At 34.8% G+C, this 13,936-nt stretch overlaps 1 protein-coding gene across 1 annotated transcript; it reads right to left on the reverse strand.

Annotated features, from left to right (window-relative positions):
• Positions 1 to 243: 243 nt before the first annotated feature.
• LOC131852118 (uncharacterized) lies at positions 244 to 13,180 on the reverse strand (the record flags this gene model as incomplete). The annotated part of the gene is made up of 6 exons (XM_059202755.1): positions 244 to 1,349; positions 1,810 to 2,038; positions 3,726 to 3,903; positions 4,545 to 5,539; positions 7,054 to 7,196; positions 13,048 to 13,180. Coding segments are annotated over 6 exons (2,595 nt in total), but the record flags the coding sequence as incomplete, so codon positions are not given.
• Positions 13,181 to 13,936: the final 756 nt, after the last annotated feature.

The following is a 13,936-nucleotide window of genomic DNA, read 5'->3' on the forward strand; positions in this document are numbered from 1 at the left end:
ATATTAGTTCAAATATAAAGAAATAAATGAGAATTTTAGATTCCTAGAGAACTTTGCCTCTCACTACCCCATATATAGGGAGACAAGTATTGTACACTGTTGTAGTCTTTGCTTATCCCAAAAGCCTTATAAAAACGGTAGTGTTTTGATGTTCTTGTAAAGCTTAGGTTTTATAACATTTTTGCATGTTTAGACTACTTGAGTTTAATAGTGAAAACAAAGTATTAATAGGAAACGCACATTTATTATACAACTATAAAACATACACCATAATATCACTTGACTGAATCCACTAACTAATAACACTTTGAGCAAACACGTAAGTTAAAAGTTCAACACTACATTACGTATCTGAAGAGAAAATAAATAAGTTAACAAGAAGTTTTATGACACTTAAATTTAATAGTAATTGACTATTACGATCATTGCAGACTATGTTTGATCTTTAATTGTATTACCAACAGGCTTTTTATATGCTTCAGGCGTAACTATTGTGACGGCTGCCTTTTTAAACCTCGTAGACCTTCCCAAAACAGCTTCATCTAACTTTGCTATCGTAGCAGTAGGAGTGGGGTATTCACCAATCAACTTAAGAAATGAGGTAGGTCTAATTATCTGAACCTTTTCATTATTCACCATTGCCATCTCCTTCTCTTCTTTACTGTTCTTTTCTGCGCTTGATCTATAAAATCTTTTAACAGGTGGAGACTTTTCTGCTTCATATAAATATGAATCTAGCTTGTGTAAGGGATCAAGTTGGTCTGTTAATTTCTCTTGTCTCACATCTGAGGCAGTGAAGTGTTCTATTGGCTGAATATCCTGTTTGATTATCTCTACTGTAGAAGTAGTAGTTTCAACAGACTTATTAGTTACAGTAGTACTACTGGTTGTACTGGTACTACTGGTAGTAGTAATAGGAGTAGTAGCTCTAGTTGTAGGACCACTGCTGTTTCTCAAAGTCATCCTACGTCTATGTTTTCTTTCTGCTGAACTAATTCGTGATATGTCTTCAGTGGAACTGACTTTACTTTTATTAAAATTTATATCAGCATTAACAGTTATGAGCTTATATTCTGAACTGCTTTGGTTTTCTTCAGTCTTTGGTTTAGAAGTACTTCTATTTGTGTTACTTGTTCTGTTAGAAATATTAACATTTCTGTTTGCACGATACACTGGAGTCTCGTCGGTTGATACAGATCCTTTATTTCTCTCGTCAACAATGAATGGTTGGGGAGTAATAATTTGTAAATCATTAGGACCACTACGAACAGGGTTGGTACTGTCTTGGTTTCCTAGAATTGATATCGCTTCTTTTATGCCATCCTCTACTTCTGGGTGTGTAGGTTGACCTAGAAACAGGAAACATCATGTTTTTTGTTAATCATAGCTAAAGAAGTAAATATGATTTTACGTTTTGAGTACTCTCTACTCTTCGATATAACAGACAATAAACTATCAGTCATGAAATATTAGAATACGGATATCTTCGCATATGTTTCTTCCTCATATTGTTACGTATTTGGAATAGTCGCAAGAATAAAAAATATCGAAGTCGAAACCATCTTCTGGGTGGAAAATGATTGTTAGTAAAGTGACTGATGAAGCAATGTACCATGTTAGATTGATCTCCACGCTGTTCTCCCTGGAAACCATCGTGACAAATCTGCTAGGAATTTATTACGATAGTTTCAAAGTGGCTAACTGATCTGCCTTCTTGTTCATCCTATCATCCTCCACAGAAGCCCCGCTAGCATAAACCGTTAGCGCAGGCGGATGCATCATTACTTTATCATACATTAAAAAACTTACCATCCTCTTGAACCTCTTTCTTATAAGAGGAGAAGAATGTCAATGCCTTCATTAGTTGATAGCTCTTCGACACCGGTATGTTTGTGTCGTACAATCGTCTAGTGTTTTTACAGTCCACGTAGAACCACCAGTTGCATTTCAGTATAGTTTGATCGAACAGTGTAGACTCGGGACATAAAAATGACTTCATCACTAATCCATCATCGGTCAAAGCACAAACGTGGAACACCTGCAAGTTTGAAAATGTTGATGTACTTTTTTATTTCAAATGGGAAGCTGACGGCTTACCTCATGGTAACCGCCTATGTATATACATGAACAGTATCACGGATATCATGTGATGCTCATAATACCACTCGTACGTTGCTATTAAATGCGAACGGTCTGCGCAATAAAGCTGGCCAGTTCAAAAAGATTCACATTAAATAGAAATATTACTTATCGTGCCTCAAAATTGTGTTATGATATAAATTTTGATAGTATGATGTTTCTACTAGAATAGTAATTTTAATAATGTCTACTAGGGACATATAAAAATCTAAACAAAAAAAATAATTAGTAAATAAGAATAGAATAAGTAAGTGGATTTCTAAAAGTCTTCTAAATAAGTAAGAAATAACAATACGTATAAGAAATAAATTTACAATGAGTGATATATCATTCATACACTTGAATGCGAACGGCGTCCGGAACAAAGCTGGCCAGCTTAAAAATATGCTCGATAAATGGAAACCTCACTTGTGTTTAATTTCAGAGACGAAACTAGAGTCACATATCACACTAGATGTCGACGGTCATTTGACGATGGGGGGACGGATGAAGTTCCGTTACTCAAATCGTTAGATGTTTTAGGCGTTGAATTACAAGAAATACCTATGCGCGTATACGCTGCTTACAGAGGCCACGAAAATAATATATTACAGTCTGATCTCGATATACTGCTGCGTAATGACATGCTGACCGTCATTGCGGGCGATCTAAACTGTAGTCATGAAGCATGGAATTGTAATCGCTCTGGTAGAAATGGGCGACTCCTTCTGGAGTATGTGCAAACTAGACAGTATTACGTCTATGGGCCTGACTCTCATACCTACGTTAGTAATCGCAAGTCGCACAAACCGAATATTCTCGACCTTATAGTGCTTAATAAACCAACCGTACAGGCACAGAGAGTGCTTGAGGATGAGTTTATCTCTGACCACAGACCCGTATTGGTTCAATTTAAAAGTTTATATCTATATAAATCCGAATGATAATATCATTATCAACCTACACGACTTTCCCGAATAAATTTTTACAACCTTTACACAACCAAAGGGGTGACGTGATTAATTTAGTATAAATTATCTTTAGACCATCATTCAATGTTTAAGATTTTTACAACAATAATCGAAGTTAAAGAATAATTCTTTTATTGTTGACTCCAAAGTCTTTTGTTATTTGTATTAAGTATATTCTACGTTTAAATCGGGGAAATATATTAAATTTAATTCCCTTATCTAAAAGTAGAATATACTTTTTTATTAGAAACCTACAATTCCAAAATAATAACTAACCACACATTCTTTATTTTTACCACTAATTACGATAGTTGCATCCAATGGTTATAAAATAACAAATAATTAATATGTTTTACTGATTAAAACTACAATATCACATATGCCACTATTTGAAGTTGAGCAACAGTTACATCAGTATACAACATTCTTAGTGTTATATAGATTTAATATAAACCTAATGTTCAAATAAAAATTGTAACAGTGCTAGATTCAAATTAGAGACACTGGGGCAGTGTTGAAATCAATAGCATGTTTAGTTCATCGCTCATCACTTAAGAAATACTATGTAACAACAGTCGTCTGGTGATGACTCTTCGAGCTCACTATATGTTTTACAAAAACTATATTTCAACTTACCATGCATCCAAGATTCTCATCTCCGTATAATCCAGGGAAGTATTTCTGATCTCCACAGTGGAACGTGGTTTCCGGGAGATCGACTTTGGACTGGAAATGATCATCAAAATTCTTTTCATACCCGACTGGATAATACTCCCGTGGTGCATTCATCACTTTCCCTGTAGTTGGACTGATTCTATAAAGAAAATTGGCAAAGTATAATATTAATATTATGGTATTTAAGAGCGCCGTAGCCGAGTAGTCCGTGGTGTAAGTCAGGGGACTTACACCTTAAACACTGGAGTTCGAAGCTAGCGAACATTAAAAACTTTGACGATCTAAACAGTCAATTTATATTTCCGATTCTTTTGCTATAAACAAACCGACAAGTTTTCCGACCAAATTTTCCCGGGGACGATGGTAGGCTCAGTATCTGGCATCTGCTACATTGTATTCAAATTAAGCCAGCGAAATATGAACATGTCAAGTGTTGTGTCGACGACGTCCACAATCTGACTATTCTTTCTACGATAATAGATAAAATATCTTATCTAACTGATCTGAATTATTCTTGTTTTCTTCTGTTTGTTCTCAGAATTTCAAATGTAATAGAAATAAATTCTATGACGCCTCTTAGCGTTTTATATATGAAACCAAAAATTCGCTATTGGCCTTAAACTTTTTTACGGTATTTTCAATGGACATGGGATATTTATCATGGCAATTATTCCGTTTATACAATGTGTATAATGTAACAAAAGATCGAGTAATCTAGTTTTACTAATAATCTAGTAACCGCGAGCCACGTATAATGTTTATATTAATTATAATAAATACCTTTTTGGCTTCTGAACCACCGAAGCAACCACGATTTCAGGCTCAGGCTCTGGATGGAACACCACCGGTAGTTCTGTGGTCGTCGTAGTAGTAGAGGTAGTTGACGTAGGCACAGGGAAATTTGTGTATTTATTTAATAACTGCTGCTGTCTTAATGCTATTGCAGCCTCCACTGCTTCCATAGAAATATTCCCTGCTTTTGCAATCTCCGAGATTTTAGCATTTATATCTTCTTTATTAAATTTCAGCGTCGTATCATCTCCGTATCCTGATATTGTATTGTAATCATCTATCTTCTTTGTGTTGTACGCAGAAAATTGGTTCGCAATTTCGTGTACTTGCTTAGGAACAGGATCTACAAAATTAGAAACAGGATTGTTTTGGATTGAGGTTTGATAAATGGGTGTATTAGATGGATGTGTACGTGAAAAGTCATTGAACATGGGTCCAGGTATAATTGATATGGCTTGTGTTGGTGGAGCAGCTACAGGCATTGGAATGAATGGGTTGACTGTTGTAGCCATGGAGTATAATTTTGGAGTGTTAACAATGATGGGAGTTGGAGTTATTTTGAGTATCTGTGGCTGAGCAAATTGTACTGCTGTCATTTGTGACACCATTTTAGAGACTTGATTGTGTGATGCTAGCGTTTGTGGGTAATTCTCACTTTGGTAAGCCAGGCCGGGTCCTTTGGACTCTGGAATTTGAAGCGGTGTATATGACTTCCTCGTAGATGATATTGGTACGACTTTGAGAGTGTCTTCCTTGGGGGGCAGTGGTTTGAAGGGAGGCACGCCCATGGGTACTGGCTTCGCTAAGGTCACTCCCGGTGACATTCTTGTGTTAGGTGCTTCGATAGTAGGTCCTACAATAATGGGCTGCATAGTGCTTGATACACGACGATGTAGACTAGAGAGCTTGTCCATTGCTGCTTGGTTGGGGCGGCTGGCAGGAGCCATTGGACGCATCATAATACGGTTTTGTTTTCCACGTTTCTGAAAACACAATTATCGTCAAATTATTATGGAATTCTAATTATAATTTTATACAAAGCGAACAAGTCACCAAAAAGTAACAATTTAGGCCACTTGCCGTCAGGCGAACCCTCAGCGTGTTTGTATAACATTAAGTCATCCAAAAATTATTAAATGAATAAACAAATAGCAGTTTCTCTTATACCACTACATTGGCAAACAATCATACGGCCGAACTGATGGTAAACGACTACCGTAGTTGATGGATGCCTGCAACACTGGGGGTGTAAAGTGATATGATCTATAGCACTGCGACCTACATAGATCCATCGTGCTTGCCGTTTTTTTTCTACCTAGGCCCGTTAGAGACAAGAATTTAAGGATATTTTTAGGAGCGGTGGTTTTTATCTCCTCAGGGTATAATGTATACTTTCCAAAGGAGATATTTCGATTATGCATGACTGGGCTATATATACCACATAGGATGTGTCACTACACATCTTCTGCAAATTCAGCAAACCAGAAAAAGAAATGCAATGACGTTTCCTCTTCTGGTTTTCAGAATTTATTTTTATTTATTTTGCCATATGTGTTTATTCGATGTCCTATGAGGGCCCTAATTATGATGCATATATTGGGCCGACCTTTACTTTACTTCTATTTAAAATAGTCATTAATAAATTTAGACCCCGAATTTGGTTTTCACATTCAGAAATTATTTGTTCCTGTTGGACATTTTAATCACTTATCCAAGTCAATTGCTCAGTATTATTTTTAGCATTATTAACTTTGAAATACGATATCACGAAAGTCTTCCTCTCCCAACCTTTGGAAAATGTTTCGTTAACGTTGACTCCCCCCTCAAATGAGTGATGTAATGCATCTATTTCAGACTTGAATATTCTAAAACCGAGCAATATTTATTACGCCCGAAACAACCTAATATGAGTTTCTATAACATTCAGTTAGAAATTATTCTAGCGAATGAGTGGTACAGTCATGTGTATGCCTGGCAGATGGCATCACAATAAACACAAAATGTAATTATTTTAAAAGAACAAATATATAAGATCTTAAGATATAAGTAATTTTTCACTTAACATACAAAAATATTATAGTGTGAAGTCCTGTAGCTGCATATATTGCTACGCCCTTTCAGGGCGTCGCAAAATATTGTATGGACTTAACCACACTCTGTATGCATGTTCTTTATATTTTGACGGTCTCGGTGGTCTAGCGGTTTAACCGCCACTATACTTCCGATGGTGGCGGGTTCGATTCCTCGCACGGTACAAACATTTGTATTCATGAATATGATAGTTTGTATTGGTCGGGGTCTTTTCTATGCATATTATATATGTATTTACAAAAAAATCTAAGTATTTATATCAGTCGTCTAGTACCCATAACACAAGCTTACCTTGGGACTAAATGGATCTGTGTGAATTGTTCAGGGATATTATTTTTGTGATACTGCAATAAATAAATAGATCTTAAAGGGGTATGAATGATACAAAAAAAGAAGCAGATATTACCTCCTGTTTACCAGCTGGTCTCGCAGTAGAATCACCAACCACATTAGGCGGGACCCCATTTCTGACGTTGACAGATCTTCGTCTGCTCGGGTCCAGATTTGTAAGAGACTGCTCGAAGCCGAGCTCGTCGCCCAAACTGAAACCTGATAAAATATAATCTTGAATAGAGGCTTATACATATCATTTGATACCAGAGGATATTGCTGATTGTATGTCTATGCAAAGGTAAGGACTTTTATTATTAGTGGACATTAGGAGCTGTACAGTCTCTCTGATAAGCAATTTATTTTATTACATAAGTAACTATTTATTAAACAAACACACTTCTGCATTATTAATACAGATAATAACTAATAATTTTATGGTAAATAAGGTTATTATATCTCTCGATGTTTCAACTAGGTGGCACTAGCCGTGGTCACGACCTGCCTGGAGACCTGCGATATCAATGTGGGCAGGCGCTAGCAGTTTGTTGGAGCGTTTTGTTTGGCTTTTAGAAGAGCTACCACGGCGCTTGCCGCTTCGTAAGATACCTCCGCTTGAGCTTATCCTTTGGGGAACGTATTGACCGTTACTATTAATAATAGCGGATATTGTCTTAATGGAGAATTTAGTTAATACGATTGCTATTTTGATTGCTAATTTTAGATGTCATTAATACTGGTTCTCAATTCACCTCTACTTTCTTAACTGAAATACACTTTTTTGCCTGTAACTCATTACCATAACACACAAATAATTTTATAGTATTAACTTACACATTGTCGCATTCAAGCCGTGCTAGTTAATGGTTATGTTACTCAGATACTCCATTATAAAAAGTAAATAAAGTTCAGAGTCCAGTGTTTTATGTTGAAGATTGCATTTATTAGTAAGTGCAGTGATTATATATCCATCCCACTCATAGTTGAACCTGTGTCATATGCGTGAAAAAGAACGATGTTGAGGTCACCAAGCAAGCAGTATCATTCAAATCCCGACCTTGTCGCTGCTAAAATCACCGAGACGCCGTTTAGAAAAAGGAAAAGATCAGAAAATGACTTATCTTTTACTTTGGAAAAATTGGGAAACACACTTTCCAACAAGATGGATAGTATGATTGCCGAGTTACGAACAGAGTTTGTAAATAACATTACTTTATTAAATGAGAACATTAACACAAACATAAAAAATGAATTAATTAATCTTAGTACCGCAGTGTTACAGATAAAGAGTGAAGTTAATGAGTTGCGTACTGAATACACCAGTATGCAAACAAATATTTCGAATTTGAACAGCAAATATAATGTTCTTAGTGACGAATTATCTGCATTGAAGGATTCGCTTGAGTTTCAATACAAGGAGTACTCTGATATGAAGGTATGCATTGAAAACTCGAAACTATCGTCTATGGCTGATTATGCAGATAAATTATGTAACCTGCAAAATAAAATCGACATCATGGAACAACAATCACGTCAAAATAACTTAGAAATATGTTTTGTACCCGAAAAACGCGGTGAGAATCTAATTATCTTATTTGAATCAATTACGACAGTGATTAAATACCCAATAGAACGCAAGGACATACTAGCTATTCATCGGGTACCACATGCCCGTTCTGATGAAAATAATCGCCCAAAAAATATTATAGTGAAAGTGTCATCGCGTTACCTTCGGGATAATATACTGAGTGCGTTCCGCTTATCCAAGGGACTTAAGACTGACGATCTGAATATTGTGGGTAACTCACGGAAAATATACATAAACGAACATCTTACATTACAAAACAAAAAGTTGTTTCGAGATTGTCGTGAAGCTGCTAAGTTGCATGGATATAAGTTTGTGTGGATCAAAAATGCCACTATACTGGTTCGTAAATCGGAGACGTCGCCAATATTCGCGATCAGGTCTCAGAGTGAAATTGGAAAAATTAATAAACTTAAAGGACAAACAACTAGTTCTAATTAAATTTTCGCTAACAATAACTATGTATTCATGTATAGGTACTTATTTATTTTTCTACCGAAAACTATGTGACAATAACACCTGCAATATTAATATTAATTACACCTGTATTCACCAGGGTCATTGCACTCTATGTTTACTTTATAATGGCATGGGTATTTGCGTCGTATTGGATAGCCCTCCTCGTATTAGTACTAAATATATACTTTACTTATTAGTTACGATACCAATTGCTCATAATTTTAATTTATATGTAAAAATAAAAGCAAAATGGCTGCAATCTATATGCGACTCATTATCATATCTTGCGTTCCATCACAACATGCTTAACCGGACTTCTAATATAATAATCGCCGTCTGTCTATTTTTCATCACGTCAGTCTACTTACGGGGTAGGCAAAGAACATTATGTCCTAGCATTCAACTCTTGTCCCAATCACTTTTATGTAAGAAATTAAGTAAGGTGATATACCTTTGGTTGTGTGTATTGTGGCCTGTACGCATAAATATTACATTTAAAATAATCTGCCTGTTTTTAAAGTGGCGCACGACACTGTGACTTCATTATTCTATCAGAACTGTAGAGGGATTCGTACCAAACTTCAAATACTATACATGAATATTCTGTCGCATTCATATGATGTAATTATACTGACTGAGACATGGCTCACTCCACACATTGCAAATAATGAGTTTATTGACGATCGGTACGTAACGTTCCGTTGTGATCGCAACCGTTCCTTAACTAGTAAACAAGACGGCGGCGGAGTCTTGATTGCAGTGAGGCGTGATCTGCGCCCGGTCAGTGTCACTACTGACTGCGCTGTTGGCATCGAGCACGTCATCGTTGCGCTCCCGACCGACCCACACAATAGTAAACAGCATATTATTAGTGCTGCCTACATACCGCCCCGAACGGTGGACCATGCTTATTTAACACATTTTAATACACTGCGTGATATCGTGATGCGAGACGGTGTTGATTCATTTCATGTGTTGGGCGATTACAATCTGTCACATATCAATTGGATATGCAATGACCGCAATACTGGTATGGTGAGTATGGGGAGTGGTGATGTGTGTTCATATATATGTGATTTTATGGCATATACTGATTCATTTCAATACAACAACATATTAAATCAAACTGAAAGAGTACTTGACCTGTGTATATCGAACATGTCTACTGATAATTTGATGCCATGTATACCTTTGTTACCGCCTGACAAATATCACCCGCCTTTTGCGGTGTTCATGTCATTGAATACACATTTTACTCCTATGAAACATAACCTGGCTATTAAATATAAATATAATTCAGCCAATTACGACACTATAAATGAAGAGCTTTTTAAAATAGACTGGGAACTAATTTTACGTGGTCTTAGTGTCAATGAATCGGTAGACCAATTTTATAATATTATTTACACAATCATAAGAATGCACATTCCCACTACACGCCGTAAGTCTACACGTTACCCTGTTTGGTTTTCTCCTGCATTAATTCATATATTTAAAAATAAAGAGAAGGCGTGGAGAAAATGGAAACAATATAGTAATATAATTGATTATGAGTTATTCTCTAAATATCGCTCTAGATTTAAATCTGAGAGTAAAAAATGTTACTTTGGTTATATTAATCGAGTGGAAGATGGGATTAAAACTAATGTTAAATATTTTTGGACTTATATGTCAAACTGCAAAAATACTTCCACAATACCGGCCACAATGCATTACGAGAATACATCTGTATCAGAACCTACAGAAATATGTAATGCATTCTCTTCCTTTTTCAATTCATCTTTTGAGCCGTCAACATTGAATCTTAAGGAATGGCATCCGAAAACTTCTTTTGCCAATAATTGTGATATTATAAATGATATCGAATTAAACCTTAAAATGATATCGAAAGGATTAAGTGACCTAGATATCTCCAAAGGACCAGGTCCAGACGGAATACCTGTAATTTTTCTTAAGTCTACAGCTAACGCTTTATCTAGGCCTCTACACATTTTATATAATAGATGCCTAAGACAGGGTATTTTTCCTACATTATGGAAACATGCTCATATAGTGCATAAAAGCGGAGATAAACACAATATTGAAAATTACCGACCAATATCTATTCTTTCTATATTGGCAAAACTATTTGAGAGCTTAATACATAATGTTATTTATCCTAGTCTCCATCGCGGTATTATGTGTGAACAGCATGGTTTTGTTAAGCGTCGATCGACTATAACTAACCTTATGATTTTTACTAATGATCTATTTGAAAATATGGATAGTCGATTGCAAACTGACGTTATTTACACTGATTTTAGAAAATGTTTTGATAAGGTAGATCATGAACTACTTCTCAATAAAATAGCTTATAACGGCATTCGAGGTGACCTGCTGAGATGGTTCTCATCTTATATATCAGGCAGAACACAGACAGTAGTCGTCAATGGTTTTAAGTCAGATATAGTCAATGTATCATCTGGGGTTCCACAAGGTTCTATCCTTGGACCTTTATTATTTGTTCTATTCATCAATGATGTAAAAGATTGCTTTCTAAATACAAGTTTTCTGATGTATGCGGACGATTTAAAGATTTACAAAGTTATTAGAAATTTTGATGATCATATCCAACTTCAACAAGATTTAGATAGATTTTCTCACTACTGCATCAATAATAAGCTGCAACTTAGTCTTACTAAATGCTGCAACATAAGTTTTACAAAAAAGAAATATAAATTTAATTATAACTATAAATTATTAGATACTGATTTGAAAACCGTTACATTAGTCAAAGATTTAGGTATTTTATTGGACTCAAAGTTGCACCTCGATGAACATATAAACTCAATTAAAGATCGTGCAATGAGAATGTTTGGCTTTGTTATGCGATCTTCTTGTGACTTTAAGCGACCCTCTACACTTCTATTTCTCTATAAATCTCTTATAAGATCCCAACTGGAATATGCGACCCCTGTTTGGAGTCCGGTATTTAACAAATATATAGAGATGTTGGAGAAAGTACAAAGTAAATTTTTACGAACAATTGATTTTAGATGTTGTCGCCTCAGGCTATCGTACACACAACTATTAGACAAATACAGGATGCTGTGTTTGGAACGTAGACGAATTTTGCTTAATACTATGACCCTGTATAAAATTTGTGCAAATACATTTGATTGTACTGAGTTAACTAATAAGCTGTGCTACGTGGTACCAACCAGTGTGCACCGTCGTTCGGTAAGGGTACGCCGTGTATTCTTCACCCCAACCTATCGGACGTACGCCGGTGCACGAGCGCCTCTTCACCATATTGTTGATGTATTTAACACCAAATTTCCTGATTTAGATATATTTGATTTGTCATACTTTAAATTTAAGAAAACCCTATTAGACATATTAAGTAGAAACCAGTAAATAAATAATGTATATAATAATAAGAGTAACATAACATAAGTATTAACCCGTGGATATCTGTATTGGTTTTACTATTATTAATTCATATCTATGTACTTATATACATACTACATTGTGAAACTGTTTGTATCCCAAATAAAATAAAATAAAATAAAATAAAATAAAATACACACCATAATACTTTAAGATAAAGATCTTATATATAAAATTCTTGTGTTACAATATTAGTTACCATACTCCTCCGTAACAGTTTGACCGATTTTTATGAAATTTTATATGCTTATTCAGTAGGTCTGAGAATCCGCTACTATTTTTATTTCATACTCCTAAGTGATAAAAGTTGTCCACCCCTAACATTATTTTTTGGACTTTTATTTATTTAATTTTTTTATAATGTGCCATTAAGAAATGAAATTACAATCCTAATTTTTCACCCGTCTACCATCAACTCCTGTTTTTTATATCGATTTTAATTTATATGACATACCACAAAATTATTTGTGTGAGACCCAATAAACTATATACAGGTATTAATAATGTGTACTGATCGCGAAAAAACATTTTCACAATATTAGTACGGACAATAATTTAGTATTACTTTATATTATATACTTAAGTAATAAAACTTACCTAAACTAGCATGAGCCTTTATACCCCCGAGATTCCGTACCCTGAATAGTCCCGATTTTTTGAATGCGCAGTTTATCTTGAATCCAAAATCCGAATCCAGAACACATGTTGGTTGTACAATATCTGTAACAAAATAACATAATTTTAATAACTTTTTTTTAAATATATGTTATATAAGAAAGTTATATTACAGAAGAAAAAATCGCATAACGCAATTACATTTTACATGAAAAACCGGACATCTCTAAATATGTTTTTTTTATGTTTGGAATATCAAACTAGTGAGTAATATTATTATTTTATATTCTTAAATACCGCAGTAAAAGTTTAGTTCAAATTAATAATAGAGAGAGGAAATAAAAAAAAAATTATAAAGGATAAACTAATTTTGATTCCTTCACATATAGAAATTTACATTCTTAGGGATTATAAGGATTGATGTTTATCTTAGGTTCTAGGGTTCAATCAATAATTGTACCTATGAGATTATAAACTAATAAACTATACTGTCTATAAAGTGAGCAAAACACCTACATATAGATATTCAAACGCAAAGGTGCATGTTTAACCTTGAGATAATTTCCGTTCAGCAGTCAAAATAGCTATGAACCATAATAAATACGTATTATTTCATAATTATGCATACAGTACTAATTATTATTACATACTCGATGATTAATAGTTAAGTTCACAAACAGGTTTTAAGGGAAAGTGAATGGACAAATACGTAGAGGATGTCCTCGCCGTGAATTCTTTAATTCAATCACATTCCGAAATCAATTTGGCTGTATATTAAATAAAGATATTTTAAAGTCCGGCCGCTCAGAGTGTGCGTTTCAGAGAGTAGTACAGTAAAAATTTAAATTAAACCATGATGTAACTAGTTTTG

Source organism: Achroia grisella, unplaced genomic scaffold, assembly GCF_030625045.1.
Source record: "Achroia grisella isolate CSIRO2021 unplaced genomic scaffold, CSIRO_AGI_Agris_v1 utg840, whole genome shotgun sequence".
NCBI lineage: Eukaryota > Metazoa > Arthropoda > Insecta > Lepidoptera > Pyralidae > Achroia > Achroia grisella.